This window comes from Oncorhynchus kisutch, linkage group LG6 (genome assembly GCF_002021735.2).
Source record: "Oncorhynchus kisutch isolate 150728-3 linkage group LG6, Okis_V2, whole genome shotgun sequence".
Taxonomy (NCBI): Eukaryota; Metazoa; Chordata; class Actinopteri; order Salmoniformes; family Salmonidae; genus Oncorhynchus; species Oncorhynchus kisutch.
The window spans coordinates 29093198-29113492 of record NC_034179.2 but is presented as its reverse complement, the minus strand read 5'-3'; the positions used below and the strand labels follow the sequence as shown (position 1 = coordinate 29113492).

The 20295-nt window shown below is 45.8% G+C and overlaps 1 protein-coding gene across 3 annotated transcripts in view; it reads right to left on the bottom strand.

Moving 5' to 3' along the window:
- The window catches only part of LOC109891779 (Down syndrome cell adhesion molecule-like protein 1 homolog), a 90359-nt gene that overhangs the window by 11762 nt on the left and 58302 nt on the right, over positions 1-20295 (bottom strand). Inside the window, exons 6-19 of one of the 3 annotated variants that reach the window (XM_031826545.1) lie at positions 19255-19530; positions 15006-15302; positions 13576-13848; positions 12715-12999; positions 12075-12194; positions 11654-11830; positions 7157-7356; positions 6935-7031; positions 6718-6846; positions 6437-6604; positions 6212-6282; positions 5840-6080; positions 4249-4434; positions 1726-1881 (exon numbers count right to left, since the gene is read on the bottom strand). In XM_031826545.1, coding sequence (XP_031682405.1) covers positions 1726-1881; positions 4249-4434; positions 5840-6080; positions 6212-6282; positions 6437-6604; positions 6718-6846; positions 6935-7031; positions 7157-7356; positions 11654-11830; positions 12075-12194; positions 12715-12999; positions 13576-13848; positions 15006-15302; positions 19255-19530 — 2676 coding nt within the window. Of the gene's footprint in view, positions 1-1725; positions 1882-4248; positions 4435-5839; positions 6081-6211; positions 6283-6436; positions 6605-6717; positions 6847-6934; positions 7032-7156; positions 7357-11653; positions 11831-12074; positions 12195-12714; positions 13000-13575; positions 13849-15005; positions 15303-19254; positions 19531-20295 lie in introns of those variants that run through there. The other 2 variants (XM_031826546.1, XM_031826547.1) reach the window with 2 other exon arrangements.

Genomic DNA, 20295 nt, shown 5'->3' with positions numbered 1-20295 from the left:
TCATCTTTTGTCTCTCGCTCCTTCGCCCGGGCAGGCCCAGCTGTGCCACCTCTCCCTCTCTCCCTCCCATTCTCCTCTCTCTCTCCATCCCCCTCCTCCTCCTGTTTAGGGGAGTGAAGGAGACAGGGATCGGCCTGTAATCCCGCCTTCAATGGTGTAAGCACAAAATTAATTATCTCTAATCCAGGAGGAGTTCATTCCTGGGCCTGGCTGCCTAGCTGCCTGACTGCCTGGCTGCCTGACTGCCTGGCTGCCTGGCTGCCTGGCTGCCTGACTGCCTGGCTGCCTGGCTACCTGGCTGGTTGGCTACTTGTGTCCAGGGGGGCTGTGGGCTGCAGGGCTGGGTGCTGTGGATCAGTCCCCTTCCTCTCCCTCATTCTGCCTCTACCCCTCCTCTTCTATCCCCTATCCCCTATCTCTAGTCTCGAGCCCTTAGCCATGGGCCCAAAGCCTCTTAATTCTCATTATCACTGGTAATGGGGCCTCACTACACAAATGAGCTTTAGTCATGGGCTTGAGATACACCCTGACACTCTTCTCTATCCCCCCATGAACACACATACAGCCTTCCTCTGAGCTTCTCCTCTCTTCCAAGCAGTGTGCATCTCAGTGTGACTGTGGTTCTATCTTTCTGTGGTATATATATATTTATAGACTGGGGGGTTCGAGCCCTGAATGCTGATTGGCTGACAGCCGTGGTATATCAGACAGTATACCATGGGTATGACAAAACACATATTTTTACTGCTCTAATTACATTGGTAAAAAGTGTATTATAGCAATGAGGCACCTTGGGGGTTTGTGGTATATGGCCAATATATCATGGCTAAGGGCTGTATCCAGGCACACCGCCTTGCGTTGTGCGTATGAACAGCCCTTAGCCGTGGTATATTGGCCATATACCACACCTCCTTGGGCGTTATTGCTTAAATATACACTACCGTTCAAAAGTTTGGGGTCACTTAGAAATGTCCTTGTTTTTGAAAGAAAAGCTCATTTTTTGTCCATTAAAATAACTGCAAATTGATCAGAAATACAGTGTAGACATTGTTAATGTTGTAAATGACTATCGTAGCTGGAAACAACACATTTTTATGGAATATATACATAGGTGTACAGAGGCCCATTATCAGCAACCATCACTCCTGTGTTCCAATGGCACGTTGTCTTAACTAATCCAAGTCTTTGTTTCTGGCCATTTTGATCCTGTAATTGAACCCACAAATGCTGATGCTCCAGATACTCATCTAGTCTAAAGAAGGCCAGTTTTATTGCTTCTTTAATCAGGACAACAGTTTTCAGCTGTGCTAACATAATTGCAAAAGGGTTTTCTAATGATCAATTAGCCATTTAAAATGATAAACTTGAATTAGCTAACACAACGTGCCATTGGAACACAGGAGGGATGGATGAAGATAAGGGGCCTCTGTATGCCTATGTAGATATTCCATGAAAAAATATTTTGTTTCCAGCTACAATAGTCATTTACAACATTAACAATGTCTACACTGTATTTCTGATCAATTTGATGTTATTTTAATGGACAAAAATTGTGCTTTTCTTTCAAAAACAAGGATATTTCTAAGTGACCCCAGATTTTGGAATGGTAGTGTATATATGGGTTAAAGTCGATATCAGTGGGAGGATAATGTATATGTGTGTGTTGACAGAGAGTGTTTGCACGTGTGTGTGTCTGCACAAATGCACATGTGTGCGTGTACTCACGGTCCTCGCGGGTTTGGATGTACAGGACATTGCTCCTGACCCCGTCCCCAGCCTGTGTGTAGGCCAGCACCTGGACACTGTAGTTAGTAAACTTCTCCAGCCCTCTCAGCTCCACCTGCTCACGAGTTGTAGTGATGTTTTGCATCTCTCCCCATTCTGAGAGAGAGAGAGAGAGAGAGAGAGTGAGAGAGAGATTAAGCCTTGTGTGTTCATATATCACAATTCACAAATTGGGAGGAAAATACAGGTTCGGCTCAAGGGGGCAAGGTAAACATACAAATAATATATTCCAGGTAAATCCCATAGAGAGACAGATGAGGAGAAGGGGTGTGTGAAGGGTTAGGAGACAGATGGGGAATGGGGTGTGTGAAGGGTTAGGAGACAGATGAGGAGAAGGGGTGTGTGAAGGGTTAGAAAACAGATAGGGAATGGGGTGTGTGAAGGGTTAGGAGACAGATAGGGAATGGAGTGTGTGAAGGGTTAGGAGACCGATGAGGAGAAGGGGTGTGTGAAGGGTTAGGAGACAGATGAGGAGAAGGGGTGTGTGAAGGGTTAGAAAACAGATAGGGAATGGGGTGTGTGAAGGGTTAGGAGACAGATGAGGAGAAGGGGTGTGTGAAGGGTTAGAAAACAGATAGGGAATGGGGTGTGTGAAGGGTTAGGAGACAGATGGGGAATTGGGTGTGTGAAGGGTTAGGAGACAGATAGGGAATGGAGTGTGTGAAGGGTTAGGAGACAGATGAGGAGAAGGGGTGTGTGAAGGGTTAGGAGACAGATAGGGAATGGGGTGTGTTAAGGGTTAGGAGACAGATGGGGAATGGAGTGTGTGAAGGGTTAGGAGACAGATAGGGAATGGAGTGTGTGAAGGGTTAGGAGACAGATAGGGAATGGAGTGTGTGAAGGGTTAGGAGACAGATGAGGAGAAGGGGTGTGTGAAGGGTTAGGAGACAGATGAGGAGAAGGGGTGTGTGAAGGGTTAGGAGACAGATAGGGAATGGGGTGTGTGAAGGGTTAGGAGACAGATAGGGAATGGGGTGTGTGAAGGGTTAGGAGACAGATGAGGAGAAGGGGTGTGTGAAGGGTTAGAAAACAGATAGGGAATGGGGTGTGTGAAGGGTTAGGAGACAGATAGGGAATGGAGTGTGTGAAGGGTTAGGAGACAGATGAGGAGAAGGGGTGTGTGAAGGGTTAGGAGACAGATGAGGAGAAGGGGTGTGTGAAGGGTTAGAAAACAGATAGGGAATGGGGTGTGTGAAGGGTTAGGAGACAGATGGGGAATTGGGTGTGTGAAGGGTTAGGAGACAGATAGGGAATGGAGTGTGTGAAGGGTTAGGAGACAGATGAGGAGAAGGGGTGTGTGAAGGGTTAGAAAACAGATAGGAAATGGGGTGTGTGAAGGGTTAGGAGACAGATGAGGAGAAGGGGTGTGTGAAGGGTTAGAAAACAGATAGGGAATGGGGTGTGTGAAGGGTTAGGAGACAGATGAGGAGAAGGGGTGTGTGAAGGGTTAGAAAACAGATAGGGAATGGGGTGTGTGAAGGGTTAGGAGACAGATGGGGAATTGGGTGTGTGAAGGGTTAGGAGACAGATAGGGAATGGAGTGTGTGAAGGGTTATGAGACAGATGAGGAGAAGGGGTGTGTGAAGGGTTAGGAGACAGATGAGGAGAAGGGGTGTGTGAAGGGTTAGAAAACAGATAGGGAATGGGGTGTGTGAAGGGTTAGGAGACAGATGAGGAGAAGGGGTGTGTGAAGGGTTAGAAAACAGATAGGGAATGGGGTGTGTGAAGGGTTAGGAGACAGATGGGGAATTGGGTGTGTGAAGGGTTAGGAGACAGATAGGGAATGGAGTGTGTGAAGGGTTAGGAGACAGATGAGGAGAAGGGGTGTGTGAAGGGTTAGGAGACAGATAGGGAATGGGGTGTGTGAAGGGTTAGGAGACAGATGGGGAATGGAGTGTGTGAAGGGTTAGGAGACAGATGAGGAGAAGGGGTGTGTGAAGGGTTAGGAGACAGATAGGGAATGGAGTGTGTGAAGGGTTAGGAGACAGATAGGGAATGGAGTGTGTGAAGGGTTAGGAGACAGATGAGGAGAAGGGGTGTGTGAAGGGTTAGGAGACAGATAGGGAATGGAGTGTGTGAAGGGTTAGGAGACAGATAGGGAATGGGGTGTGTGAAGGGTTAGGAGACAGATGAGGAGAAGGGGTGTGGGGCAGGCTAGGGCAGAGTTTGGGAGTGTGTGAAGGGTTAGGAGACAGATAGGGAATGGAGTGTGTGAAGGGTTATGAGACAGATAGGGAATGGGGTGTGGGGCAGGCTAGGGCAGAGTTTGGGAGTGTGTGAAGGGTTAGGAGACAGATGGGGAATGGAGTGTGTGAAGGGTTAGGAGACAGATAGGGAATGGGGTGTGGGGCAGGCTAGGGCAGAGTTTGGGAGTGTGTTATGTGTTCAGACACACAGACAGATAGACAGGCAGGTGAGGCCATGGGTTTGGGGTGGAGTTAGAATGATAGTAGTGATAATTACTCTGCATCGGCCCCTGTGCCTGGCCCCCACAGCACCCACCTCCGTCGGGGAAGAGGGACCAGAACACCACACGGTAGCCCTTCAACACGCCATGCAGCGTCAGACGCGGTGGCTCCGCCCACGTGATCACCGCCTCGTCTGAGGTCACCGAGATAGCCCGCACGTTCTGGGGCGGCTGGCTGGGCACTGGGGGTAGGAGAGAGGTCAACGGTTAACATCACAGAGGACCATAGTGTACCTTATTGAACACAGCTGTCTGTGACTAATAGGACGGAGATACAGTAATAGTAAGAAACTGCATAACATTCCCAAAATACTATTTATTCCAATCTTCAATTTTCAATCACTGCAATGAAGAGAGAAAGAGAGAAGTATAAAGTGAGGGATGGCAGAGAGAGAGGCAGGTATAAGGGAAAAGGGAAAGAGGAATACACTGTATCATTTACCAGGCGAGTCTTGACTGTTAAGGGTTAACTTGGAGGAAGGGGGGATGGTGATGAGAGGCAGACGGCGGATAAAAAGCAGAAGTGTGCGGACGGAGGACAATGTGTCCAGCTGTGTGATAATTGCAGCTGTAGAAACAGCAGCAAGCAGACAGAGACAGAGAAAGACAGAGAGTGTGTGTTGTAGTTACCATCACTACTAACTAATTATCATAATCAGGATCTACATCTATCTCTATCATTAAGGCTGTACACACGGGGGGAGACTGAGGGACTAAGATGTTGTCTGTCTGATGTAAAGATAAAACAGAGAGTAGCGAAAGAAGGAGAAGGGGGATCACCCAATGAAAGCAAAGGGAGAAATAGATTCAGGAGAGAAAAAATGGAATGAATCAACAAAAAAATGGTGTAAACGAGAGAGGGAATAGAGAGATGACCAATGAAGGGGAGAGAGGGAGAGGACGAAAGAGAGAGAGAGGGAGATATAGAGATAACCAATGAAGGGGAGAGAGGGAGAGGACGAGACAGAGAGAGAGGGAGAGGGAGATAGAGAGAGGTAGAGTGGGCAGGCATATTCAGAGAGTAATGGGGTCTCTCGCTCTCTCAGTCTACTGAGGGAGCTAATTAAAACAGGAGAATGATGGGGGATGTGCTGCATGTTCATTTCCTCCATTTTGTCTCAGAGACTGTGTGTGTGAGAGTGTTTGCACAACTGAATCAATGTGTGGGTGCATCTTTATTTACTGCTTTTCCACTCTATTCTTACATGATTGGACTCTATTTTCTATTCCTGTTGACAACTTAAAGAAATCTACCCGTTGTACTAGCAAAGTATGAATCTCTCTCTCTCGCTATCTCTCTCTATATCTCTCTCTAGATCTCCCTCTAGATCTCTCTCTAGATCTCTCTCTAGATCTCTATCTATATCTCTCTCTATATCTCTCTCTAGATCTCTCTCTAGATCTCTCTCTAGATCTCTCTCTAGATCTCCCTCTAGATCTCTCTCTAGACCTCTCTCTATATCTCTCTCTAGATCTCTCTCTAGATCTCTCTCTAGATCTCTCTCTAGATCTCTCTCTCTCTCTAGCTCCCTCCCTCTACCATCATCTATCCCCCTCTTTCCCTAACCTCCCTCCCTCCGGTCTTACCATCCTCCAGTGTGGTAGCATTGATCTCAGTGCTAGAGGGACCAGTGCCAGCCCTGTTGAAGGCCTGGACCACCACTCCATACTGGGCAAACTTCTTCAGGTTGTCCAGGGTGTACACCTCACTGTCCCCTGTGGCCTTCATCTCCACAATGCTGTATTGGCCGTTACTGCCCGGCCCGTTCTCACGGTAACCGATCTGGTACCCCCGGATCAACCCGTTCTGAAGCTCCTTTCTGGGGGCCTGAGAGGGAGAGGCAAGGGACAGCTCTGTTAGGAACCTGACTGGAGATTAATGACAGTTAGTTTGAATGTCTCACTTATTATGGTATTACAGCATAAAGGAAGAGAGGCATGATGGTTAATGAAGTTTACCCTCCATGTGACCCGTATGCTCTGAGACGTCATTGGTTGGAGGATCACTTCCATAGGGGGCCCATCAGGTTCTGTTGAGGTGAGAGGTTGAAATAAGGGTTTCAATAGCACCAAACAAGACATAATTTTAAATAAGTGTGTGTCTATGTGTGTGTGTATGTTTGTGTGTGTGTGCGTGCTTGTGCATGTGTGTGTGTTTGCGTGCGCGTTTGCGGTTAGACTTACGTGCTTCCTCAGTGCTGATGGTGAGCTCCTTGCTAGGCTGGCTGCGTCCGATCTTGTTGAAGGAGTACATGCGGATGCTGTAGACACAGGCAGGGTGCAGCTCCACGATGTTAGCCTGGTTGTTAGTGGGGGAGATGTTTCTGGTGGTGTACTTGTGATCCCAAGTATCTGTAACAAATAGAAGCAGATAGAGAGGACATTAGAGGACCAGAGAAAAGGGAGTTAGATCGAGGACAATAGGGATGTGAGGGTTTACAGGGTTGGACTGGTTGGACTCGTACCAGACTTGTTCTTATACTCTATGTCATAGCTGGTGATGATGCTGTTGCCATCGAACCTCTGGATCCAGCGCAGGTTCATACTTCGGTCCTTCACCTCTCTCACCTCCAACTCAGGAGGGTCAGGAGGCTCTGTGTGTGGGTATACATTTAACCTCAATCACTGGTCGGTCAACAGTGAGCCTATGTGCAGTAATAGCAGAGTGAGAGAGATAGGCACCTTGCACGGTAAGCTGGATGAGTCCTCGGCCCTCTCCGTATGAGTTGATGGCGTGGCAGGAGAAGAAGACTGAGTCCCCGCGCTCCGCTGGCTTCAGCTACATGGGGAACAGCAACACACAAAATAACCCTTTTTGTACTCTGATCTCAACTCAATTGGGCTAAAATTCTAATGCCCTCCAATTCTCTCTCAACATTTTCCCCTCTTTTCTCAGTGTCTGACCTTGAGTGTGGAGATAACCTCGTCCCCCTTCTTGTTGATGGTGATGGAGTAGCGGGGGTTCCTCTCGGCGTCGATGACTGTGTCGCCCCTCTCCCAGCGGATGATGATGGGCTGCTCGCCCCGCGCTGTGCAGTTCAGCTCCTTCATCTGGCCCTTGATGGCCATGGTGGTGTTGGGGTGCGACGTGATCATGGCTGGAACTGGAGACACACACACAGAGAGAAATATTAATGAATGTGATGAATAGATATGGGGGAATGAGAGAAGGAAAGAGGGATGGTATTAGAAAAATCAAGGTACTGTACAGGTGTGTTGAAAATAGAAATCTCAATTTATTCCCTCCATCACTCTCTATTTTCATTTCACGCTCCGAGCCCTCGTGGCCCTCTCACACCCCCTCCTCTCTTCCCCGTCTACCTCCTTCCCTCCTCTCCTTTTCCCTCCTTCCCTCCTCTTTGCCAACATGGGTTATTGATCTGAAGGGTTCCTGCTGTTTTGTTTTCATCACTAATTCATCAGAACCTTTCCTACCCCACCATAGCCATAGACAGACAAAAAGACACACAGACTGGAGGAACAAATCAATCAACATGCACACACAGACACACACACCAGTCTGGGAGACTTAGAGAGAGTGGTATTTAAGTTTAGAGCCAACCCTCCTCCTGAAGAGGGTTAATGAAGTGTAGCCCAGGGCTGGGGTCAAACAGGAGGGGGGGATGAATGACAAGTGTGAGGAAGAGAATGAGAGAAAATTAAAGAGAGAAAGAGAGAGACAGAGTGAGACAACATGCTCTGCTCACACCTACTGTAATGGTCTGGGCCTAAACCACACAAAACACTAGACACTATGGAACACATATATTTTACTATCTCATTCTGGAATATACAATGTCTGAGGTCATCTGACTTTGGCCTAAAGAGCAGGAATCCAGACTTCATAAAATAAATTGGAAATACAGACATTGTCCTCCTACAAGAAACATGGTATAGAGGAGACGGACCCACTGGTTGCCCTCTAGGTTACAGAGAACTGGTAGTCCATTCCACTAAACTACCAGGTATGAAACAGGGAAGAGACTCAGGGGGTGGGCTAATTTGGTATAGAGCAGACCTAACACACTCTATTAAATTAGTCAAAACAGGAACATTTTACATCTGGCTAGAAATTATCGCCACAGAGGAAAATGTCCTCATGTGTGCTACCTATATCCCTCCAATAGAATCCTCATACTTTAACAATGACAACTTCTCCATCCTAGAGGGTGAGATCAACCATTTCCAGGCCCAGGGACATGTACAAGTCTGTGACAACCTAAATGCCAAAACTGGACAAGAACCTGACACTCTCAGCAAACAGTATTCCCTCCCAAATATGCCCCCCTAGACACAACTATGACAAAACAACCAACAAAAATAGGTCACAACTACTGCAGCTCTGTCACACGCGGGGTCTGTACATAGTCAATGGTAGGCTTCGAGGAGACTCCTATGGTAGATACACATCATCCCTTGGCAGTAGTACTGTAGATTACTTCATCACTGACCTCAACCCAGAGTCTCTCAGAGCTTTCACAGTCAGCCCACTAACACCCCTATTAGATCCCAGCAAAATCACAGTCTACCTGAACAGAGCAATACTCAATCATGAGGCATAACAGCCAAAGAAACTGTATAATATTAAGAAATTCGATCCCTTTTAGACAACTTCCTGGGCAAAAAATGTCACTGTAATAGTGAAGGTGTAAACTTGGCAGTAAAAAGCCTAAACAGTATATTTGACCTTTCAGCTTCCCTTATCAAATCAAACCATTTCAAGCAGACAACCTAAGAAAATGAACAACAATGACAAATAGTTTGATGAAGAATTAAAAAACCTAAGAAAGACATTGAGAAACCTATCCAAACAAAAACATAGAGATCCAGACAACCTGAGTCTGTGTCTTCACTGTGCTAAACCACTAAAACAATAAAGAAATACACTACGGAAAAAGAAGGAACAGCACGTCAGAAATCAGCTCAATGTAATCGAAGAATCCATAGAATCAAACCACTTCTGGTAAAATTGGAACACACTAAACAAACAACAAAACGAAGAGTTATCTATCCAGAATGGGGATGTGAATAAACCCAGTCTCCAATCATTTGGATCTATAGCAAAGAACAAACAGCAAAAACATATACATGATCAATTACAAATCTTAGAATCAGCTATTAAACACTACCAGAACCCACTGAATTCTCCAATTACATTGAATGAACTACAGGACAAAATACAAACCCTCCAACCCAAAAAGGCCTGTGGTGTTGATGGCATACTACAGTACATGAAATGATCAAATATACAGACCACACATTCCAAACGTTTTAACATCATCCTCAGCTCTGGCATATTCCCCAATATTTGTAACCAAGGACTGATAACCCCAATCCACAAAAGTGGAGACAAATTTGACCCCAATAACTATCGTGGGATATTGGTCAACAGCAACCTTGGGAAAATACTCTGCATTATCATTAACAGCAAACTCAGTAAAAACAATGAACTGAGCTAACATAAATTTGGCTTATTAACAAATTACGATACGACAGACCACAAATTCACCCTGCACACACTAATTCAAAAACAAACAAAGCAAAACAAAGGCAAAGTCTTCTTATGCTTTGTTGAATTCAAAAAAGCCTTTGACTCAATTTGGCATGAGGGTCTGCTATACAAATTGATGGAAAGTGGTGTTGGGGGAAAAACATCAAACATTATCAAATCTATGTACACAAACAACAAGTGTGTGGTTAAAATGGGCAAAAAAACACATATTTCTTTCCACAGGGACGTGGGGTGAGACAGGGATGCAGCTTAAGCCCCACCCTCTTCAACATACATATCAACAAATTGGTGAGGGCACTAGAACAGTCTGCAGCACCTGGCCTCACCTTACTAGAATCTGAAGTCAAATGTCTACTGTTTGCTGATGATCTGGTGCTTATGTCCCTAACCAAGGAGGGCCTACAGCAGCACCTAGATCTTCTGCACAGATTCATTCAGACCTGGGCCCTGACAGTAAATCTCAGTTAGACCAAAATAATGGTGTTCCAAAAAAGGTTCAGTCGCCTGGGCCACAAATAGAAATTCCATCTAGACACTGTTGCCCTAGAGCACACAAAAAACTATGCATGCCTCAGCCTAAACATCAGTGTCACAGGTAACTTCCACAAAGATGTGAACAATCTGAGAGACAAGGCAAGAAGAGCCTTCTATGCCATCAAAAGGGAACATAAAATTTCACATACCAATTAAGATCTGGCTAAAAATACTTGAATCGGTTATAGAACCCATTGCCTTTTTTTGGTTGTGATGTCTGAGGACCACTCACCAACCAAGAAACACCAAATTGAGACTCGCAGAATTCTGAAAAAAAGATCCTCCTCATACAACGTAAAACACCAAATAATGCATGCAGAGCAGAATTAGGCTGATACCCACTAATTATCAAAATCCAGAAAAGAGACGTTAAATTCTACAAGCACCTTAAAGGAAGCGATTTCCAAACCTTCCATAACAAAGCCATCACCGACAGAGAGATGAACCTGAAGAAGAGTCCTCTAAGAAAGCTGGTCCTGGTGCTCTGTTCACAAACACATCACACCCCACAGAGCCCCAGGACAGCAACACAATTAGACCCAACCAAATCATAAGAAAACAAAGAGATAATTACTTGACACATTGCAAAGAATTAACCAGAAAACGGAGCAAAATAGAATGCTATTTGGCCCTAAAGAGAGACTACACAGTGGCAGAATACCTGACCAATGTGACTGACACAACATTAAGGAAAGCTGACTATGTTCAGACTCAGTGAGCATAGCCTTGCTATTGAGAAAGGTCGCCGAAAGGCAGACCTGGCTCTCAAGAGAAGACAGGCTATGTGCACACTGATCACAAAATGAGGTGGAAACTGAGCTGCACTTCCTAACCTCCTGACAAATGTATGACCATATTAGAGACACATATTTCCCTCAGATTATACAGACGCACAAATAATTATTTGAAAAAACAAATCCAATTTTGATAAACTAACATATCTATTGTGTGAAATACCAGCGTGTGCCATCACAGCAGCAAGATTTGTGACCTGTTGCCACATGAAAATGGCAACCAGTGAAGAACAAACACCATTGTAAATACAACCCATATTTATGTTTATATATTTTCCTTTTTTTAAACTTGAACTATTTGCGCATCTTTAAAACACTGTATATAGACATAATATGACATTTGAAATGTTATTTTGGAACAGTAATATTTACTGTTGACTTTTTATTGTTTATTTCACTTTTGTTCATCAATTTCACTTGCTTTGGGAATGTAAACATATGTTTCCATGCCAATAAAGCCCCTTGAATTGAATTGAGAGAGAATGAGAGAAAGGAAGAAAGAAAGAGAGAACGAGAGAGAGAGGGAGAGAGAGAGACCTAGTGAGAGACAGATGAACTCACTCTTGACGGTGAGGACCATGCTCTTACTGATGTCAGAGCCCACTCCATTTGAGGCCTGACAGAGGTAGTATCCACGGTCGTCCTCTAGGACGTGCCGAATCAGCAGGGAGCCGTTGAACATGATCTGGATCCGACCAGTCAGAGGCACAGGGTGGTACTGCTGGGGGTTCCCTATACCTACAGGGAGGAACGGCACGGTCGTGTCAAGTCAAAGTTACGCATGGTTATAATGGTCTCTAATCTTACGCTTGGATGTACATTAGTTATGATGTTACAGTAGAGAATAAAAATAAAAACATTTGCTAATTTTATCTTCCATCATCAATTCAACTTTATTGTACAAGTTCTTTAACTATGATACATAGAATAGTAGACAGTTCGATAGCTGATGTTGTTAGTGCTGCCGGGTGTTGGTCTTTACCTTTGGCATGTTTCCACATGACTTTGGGAGGGGGGTATCCCTCCACAGAGCAGTTTAGTACTCCTGCCTTCCCATAGATCCCATCCTGGTTGTTGGGCTGGACCACGAAGCGAGGGGGAACTGAGGGAGGAGAGGTTATAGTTAGTACAGTCATTATAATTGACAACAGCATCTCTAAAATGGTGGATATTCTTCAATTATTATCCAATCCTGTGTTTTCTTAATATCTTCCAGCTTCTATAACCAGTCTGTCCATGCATTCATTCTTTATCTTTCTAAAATTCTTCAACACCACTTATCTTCCAATCCTTCCTCTCCTTCTCACCCTCCATCCCTCCATCCTCTCCTCCCCTCCTCCCTCCCTCCCTCCATCCTCTCCTCTCCTCCTCCCTCCCTCCCTCCATCCTCTCCTCTCCTCCCCTCCTCCCTCCCTCCATCCTCTCCTCCCCTCCTCCCTCCCTCCCTCCATCCTCTCCTCTCCTCCTCCATCCCTCCATCCTCTCCTCCCCTCCTCCCTCCCTCCCTCCCTCCCTCCCTCCCTCCCTCCCTCCCTCCCTCCCTCCCTCCCTCCCTCCCTCCCTCCATCCTCTCCTCTCCTCCTCCCTCCCTCCATCCTCTCCTCCCCTCCTCCCTCTCTCACCGGTGACGACCAGCTGTCTTTCCCAGCTGACGGTTGCCGCGGCATTGCTAGCGATGCAGGTGTAGTTGCCGTTGTGCTTCAGCGTCACCTTGGAGATCTGCAAGGAGCTCATGAATTCCTTGGTCTCTATGCCAACACCAGAGGCGGAACCAGGCACGATGAGTTGCCCGTCTTTGTGCCAGGTGATGCGGATGGGCATGTCACCTGACGACACCACGCAGGCAATGTACATCAGCTTTCCCACCGACGTGGAGGGGATATCAAAGGGCTGGATCAGGGGTGGCACTAGGGGGCAGAGGTTACAGAGGTCAGAGGTTAGAGGTCCCATCCCTGACCCGCTTCCATCTCCACCAGCCCATAATAAGTGCTCTGATTACAGGCCAACTGGCGGAGGAAGTCATTCCGTTGCCATGGTCGCGGAAGGGGGTGGAGTGGTGCTACAGCAAAGACGTCTGGGGGATTTAATCTGGGCCTCATTATGATTCATCTAATTAAATCAGAGACACACACAAACACACGTGCACACGCACACACAGACTTCTATAGACCCCCCAACACCCACACACAAACACACCTAAAGCACACATGCTTACCACCCAACAAACACACTTACACATTCACATAAAGCTAGATGCTTTTAACACCATGGTGTGACCACCCTGTTAAGCTGATTGCCTCTTTACGACTAGGAAGAAACCTTGCCCAAACATTGGTGACTTTCAACAAATCCATTGCACTGGAGTGAGCGGTAACATCCTGTCATTGGTAGATTTAGTGTAACACATCATCCATTCCCCCTTTGCCTTACCTATGCCACCTTTGCCCCCACCCCCTGTCCTCCAACCCTGTCTAGTCCCCTACCTTTGACAGTGACGTGGACAGTCTGGTCGATGGAGGTCTGTGGCTGGATGAGCACACTACACAGGTAGGTACCCTCGTCCATGCCCTTCTGCACATCACTCAGCCTCAGGGTTCCATTCTCATACACCACCTGGCGATGGTTGTCAGGCAGCAGCATGCCGTCCTTAAACCACTTGATAGAGTAGTAGGGGTAACCAATCACACGACAGGTTATAAAGGTGTTCCTTCCTGCCACAGCCGTGATGTCACGCATCTCCCTGATCCTAGGAGAACCTGGAGACACAGAAAAGAGAGGGAGGACGAGGGGAGTGGAGGAGAGGAGGGAAAAAGGAGGAAGAAGAAGGGGGGAAAGGGAGGAGGAGACAGGGGTGGAAGAGGAGAGAGAGGGGAGGAGGACATGGGAGAAAAGGGGAGCAGAGAAGATAAAGGTTGGGGAGGGAGAAGATAAAGATTGGGGAGGGAGAAGATAAAGGTTGGGGAGGGAGAAGATAAAGGTTGGGGAGGGAGAAGATAAAGGTTGGGGAGGGAGAAGATAAAGGTTGGGGAGGGAGAAGATAAAGGTTGGGGAGGGAGAAGATAAAGGTTGGGGAGGGATAAGATAAAGGTTGGGGAGGGAGAAGATAAAGGTTGGGGAGGGAGAAGATAAAGGTTGGGGGGGAAGAAGATAAAGGTTGGGGAAGGAGAAGATAAAGGTTGGGGAGGGAGAAGATAAAGGTTGGGGAGGGAGAAGATAAAGGTTGGGGAGGGAGAAGATAAAGGTTGGGGAGGAAGAAGATAAAGGTTGGGTAGAGAGAAGATAAAGGTTGGGGAGGGTGAAGATAAAGGTTGGGTAGAGAGTGATTGGGGCAGATTGAGGGGTAGAGAAAGAGGTTAGTGATGTCCCCTTAACCCAATCATACTGGTAATATTTGTAATATCTATTAATGTGTTTTCTAAGTGATTGTGTGCATGGGTGTGTATGCACATGTTTGACTACATTACCCTCAGTAACACTGTCCTATGGTCTTGATGAGAACAGACATGGTCTTTGCTGTGGTCTTGATGAGAACAGATAGATAGAGACAGGAGTCAGAGAGACATCCAGGTAGACAGACACACAGCAAAAGAGAGAGAAACACACACTGGGCAAGACATAGACAGACAGAAACAGGGACGCGAGAGCGGGAGAGAGACACACATACAGAGAAAAAGACAGAGAGTAAGAAAGAGGGATGACGGTTGGAGGGTTGGGGTTGGGTGTGTGAAATGATGGACTCTAAACCTCGCTGTATGTGTTAGTGCATGTATGCATGTGTCTTGGATGTGTGTACGTGTTGCACGTTTGTCTAACTCCTCACACATCTCCACCTGTCTCTGTACTGTATACTTATTGTCAGTGCGTGTATAGGTGCAGGTGTGGGGTGCGTGTATATTGAAAAGTAGACAGGCACCTCTTACGTTTATGCGCGCTTGGTACTCGGCGCTACCGGCCGAGTTGCGTGCGGCGCAGCGATACACTCCCCCGTCACGGATGGCCGGGCTGCTGACGTTGACATGTGACACGGTCAGGCCGTCTGATAGGGTGTACTGGCTGGTCTTGTAGGCGGAGTCTCGCACCACAGGCTCATCGTCCAGCGTCCAGGTGATGGAGGGGGGTGGGGCTCCCTTGGAGGCACACATCAGGGAGAATGGCTCACCGGGGGCGACCACGCGCTCACTGAAGGAAGACACGATACGAGGAGTGCCGTCTACAGGAAAGATAGATGGAGAGAGAGAGAGAGAGAGAGAGAGAGAGAGAGAGAGAGAGAGAGAGAGAGAGAGAGAGCGAGAGAGAGAGAGAGAGAGCGAGAGAGAGAGAGAGAGCGAGAGAGAGAGAGAGCGAGAGAGAGAGAGAGCGAGAGAGAGAGAGAGAGAGAGAGAGAGAGAGAGAGAGAGAGAGAGAAAGGGGAAATGTGAGATAATGTTACAGATGTAGGATCTTAATTTGATCACTCTGTTGCAGGAGAATGCAGGACATTTTAAACGTGTAGGTTATTTGAGGTTTAAAAAGGCTTCTGAAGTTTGGAATTTCCACTTTGAAATTTCAGACTTGATTTTCCCTTCCGAAAAACATATCAACCCCCACAAAAATGTCTATTAATTATAATCCACATAATAATTAACATTTCCTGTTGCTGCAGGATTCTTTTTATGCTGTTGCAAACTGGCTAAAATTAAGATCCTACATCTGTAAGCGAGATTTGGTTGGGGGGGACCCCACCCCGCGGCAAAACATTTTAGTGGCCCCTCTCTTGAATGTGGAGAGAAACATTTATATTTTAAAAGTGAATTTCCTGCAATTCTACACATTTCGCCATGGAGCAGAGAGAAACATTTTGCAATTTTATAACGAATGTAATGCAATACTACCTTTGCCATGGGGCAGAGAGAAATCATTTGCAGTTTTACAGCTTATTTCCTGAAATTCTATCAATTTTGCCATGGGGTGGAGAGAAAGTTTATGTCACGCCTTGGTCTTAGTATTTTGTGTTTTCTTTAATTATTTGGTCAGGCCAGGGTGTGACATGGGTTATTGTGGTGTGTTTTTGTCTTAAGGGTTTTGTGGGGTGTCTAAGTAGTCTAGGGCTGCCTGAGGCGGTTCTCAATCAGAGTCAGGTGATTATCGTTGTCTCTGATTGGGAACCATATTTAGGCAGCCATATTCTGTGAGTGTTTTCGTGGGTGATTGTTCCTGTCTTTGTGTTTGCACCAGATAGGGCTGTTTCGGTTTTCACATTACGTTTATTGTTTTTTGTAAAGTTTGTGTTTATTTATTTAATTAATAAACATGGATTGCAATAGCCACGCTGCATTTTGGTCCGATCCTTGTTCTACCTCTTCGTCAGAGGAGGAGATAGAAGAGAGCCGTTACAGTTTAGCCGTTTTAAACACCCACAAGTGCAAAAATTCAAAAAGTCATAATTTTAGTCAAAGTATGAAATATTTGGGATTGAAGTGGGAAATTGAAGTGGTAACTTTGGATATTATCCGTGCCAATGCCGTGTGTTTCACCTATGCTATGACATGCTAATACTTTTCAGTCTACGTTTCTTTTCAGGACAGTTTCATTTGAATGTTACCACCCACCAGCATGGCATTGTTTATTAATCAGAAAGCCCTGCAAAGTTCTTTCTCTTCGCGAGTCTCCACTGACCTATATAATAATCTTCGGCTGAGCCAAACAGCTTTTTGTCGTAACATACACTTGGTCGCCTGAGTCATGGAACAAATTAAAACAGGGGGTGCAAACGTATGTTTTTTTTGTTTTGTTTTCTTTATTAGCAAATTATAATTGTAAAGTTTCACAAATGTTTGAGCTAGGCTGTCTAACAAAAATATATATGACATTTTATATACTGAATAGAAATAGTTACAGTTCATATAAGGAAATCAGTCAATTGAAATACATTCATTAGGTCCTGATCTATGGATTTCACATGACTGGGAATACAGATATGATTCAGTTGGTCACAGAAAACCAGTCAGTATCTGGTGTGTCCACCATTTGCCTCATGCATCGCGACACATCTCCTTTGCATAGAGTTTATCAGGCTGTTGATTGTGGCCCGTGGAATGTTGTCCCACTCCTATTCAATGGCTGTGCGAAGTCCTGGATATTGGCGGGAACTGGAACACGCTGCCGTACACATCAATCCAGAGCATCCCAAACATGCTCAATGGGTGACATCTCTGGTGAGTATACAGGCCATCGAAGAACTGGGACATTTTCAGCTTCCAGGAATTGTGTACAGATCCTGGCGACATGGAGCTGTCATTATCTTGCTGAAACATGAGGTGATGGCGGCGGGTGAATGGCACAACAATGGGCTTCAGGATCTCGTCATGGTATCTCTGTGCATTTAAATTGGCATTGATAAAATGCAATTGTGTTCATTGTCCATAGCTTATGCCTAACTATACCATAACCCCACCGACACCATATGGCACTCTGTTCACAACTTTGACATCAGCAAACCGCTCACCCACACGACGCCGTACACATGGTCTGCGGTTGTGAGGCCGGTTGGACGTACTGTCAAATTCTCTAAAACAACGTTGGAGGCGGCTTATGTTAGAGGAATTAACATTCAATTCATACCAATTGCACACTCCCTCAAAATTTTAGACATCTGTGGCATTGTGTTGTGTGACAAAACTACACATTTTAGAGTGGCCTTTTATTGTCCCTAGCACAACGTGAACCTGTGTAATGATCATGCTTCTTGATATGCCACACCTGTCAGGTGGATGGATTATCTTGGCAAAGGAGAAATGCTCACTAACAGGGATGTAAACAAATGAGTGCACACCATTTGAGAGAAATCATCTTTTTATTCATGGAACATTGATAAGATATTTTATTTCAGCTCATGAAACATGGGACCAACACTTTACATGCTAGAAATCACAAGTGTCTATCCTATAATGAAAAGGCACCCGCAAAAGAAAATTCCACAAGCTTCTTGAGCACGGGCTGACGTGGCATTGCTGTAGCGCAGCCTGCCAGAAGCCTACCAAAGGTTGCACTGGGTCCATTACAATGTAGAATCTAGTCCAAACCGTTCAATAGATAGACTATCAATATTACCTTTTATTCTTTCTATTTCTATGGTGGATTTAAGGCCGCAATTTATGGAACATGCCAAAACTTTGGAGATAACAATAGTAAAATACACTGGTTTTCCATATCCATCTGTGGCAAAGATTTCCCTAAATACTTATGACAAATGTATTTTTAATTGTTTTATTATTGAACCTTTATTTAACTAGGCAAGTCATTTAAGAACACATTTTTATTTACAGTGATGGCCTAGGAACAGTGGGTTAACCGCCTTGTTCAGGGGCAGAACGACAGATTGTTCAGCTCAGGGATTCGATCTAGCAACTTTTCAGTTACTGGCCCAACACTCTAACCACTAGGCTCCAGAACCAGCCATACAGTAGGCCAGCCAGCTAGCTAATCTTTTGATTAGTGTTGCAACAACATATAACATTAGCTAGCTAGATAAGGTTAGCATGCTAACTAGCTACGCTGACAGCTATCAGTGCCCTACTTGTTTTTATTTCTCCCCTCCACATGGAAATCTCCACAACATTCCATCCCCCAATATGTGAATATGTATTAGCAGCCTGCATCATTCTTCGGAGGTGGAACATAAATGAGAAATTCCGCTATAGGTCAGGAATTATGTCAAAATAGGGGCTGCATTGCACTCTGGTGTGGGCCTCTAAAGCTAAATTCCTACAACTCAAAAAACAATTAATGACTTATGCCATGTTAATATGACATCTGAGTGAGAATGGCTAACAAAATCAATGTGTGCCCGCTGCAGGTCAGGGTCATGTGCCCAGTCAGTATTCGGTGATGACTACTACAAGTTTAGATAGCTGGCTAGAACTAACTACCAATCAAAAATGTAGTGACTGGCATAACAACAGAAAGATTGCTGATGCTCAACCAAATTTCAAAATTGCAACCAGGTTATTTTACTATTCATACTCTCAGTAATAAATTGAGACCCCGACTGAGTTCCAAACAAAAAAACATCACCTCTTCTGTCGCTTATGCCTGGAACCGGCCCTGTCTGTAAGAATAACGTTGCTTGCTTCCCACCCTCCCATCCAACCTTCCCTCCCTCCTTCCCTCTCTCATCCTCTTACCCTCCAGCAGTATGATAGAGAAGTCCTGGGCGGTGTGGCCCTTGCGGGAGGCAAAGCACTGGTAGGCCCCAGAGTGGCTCTTCTGAGCGGCTGTGATCTGCAGGGTGTCGTTGTGGGAGCCCTGTATAGAGATGTGCTGGTCTGGGACTATAGGTTCCGTGTTCCTGTACCAAGCCACCGTGTACTCTGGCGAACCCTCCACAGCACAGGTAAAGAACAGGGTACTGCTGATGCCCGTCTTCAGACTCTTAGGGGAGAGGGTCACACGCAGGGGGTCTGTGGGAGGAGAGAGAACACACGACAGAAGAACAAAACAGCGCAATCAGTTGAGGAGACTCAGTCCGTTTCAGGCAGTCATTAAAAAAGCAGCTGGAGACATTACTTCACTTCACTTCACATCTCTGTCCATACACACACACACACACACACACACACACACACACACACACACACACACACACACACACACACACACACACACACACACACATATACACACATATATATGTGTATCTATATATATATCTATATCTATTATATATATATGTATATATATGTATGTGTGTGTGTGTGTGTGTTTGTGTGCGTGCCTGCGTGCGTGCGTGCCTGCGTGCGTGTGTGTGTGTGTAAATGTCAGTGAGCAATAAGGCAGCTGGTGGTGTGTGCTGGGGGGTATGGCTGTGCAACCCAAGCCCCCCTCACCCTGTCAGAGTCACACTGTGTGCTGCCATGATGTGCCCACTGGCAAAGCCTGCCTCTGTTCTGCTCTCTCCTTTTTTTATCTCTCCTGCACTATGTCTCTCTCTCTCTCTCTCTCTCTCTCTCTCTCTATCTTCTCTGTGTTTTTATAAATCTGTTTCTCTCTCTCATTCTTCCTTTCTCTATGAAAGATATACTTCAATTTACATGTTTCATTGTTCCTTCTCTGTCATCTTTTAGTCCACCCCCCACCCCCTCTGCTCTCTGTATCTCTCTAACAGTGACTGGTGTTGGCGGTAGTGTGAAGTGCTCATTCTCAGTGCATTACTGTCCTGTCCTCGG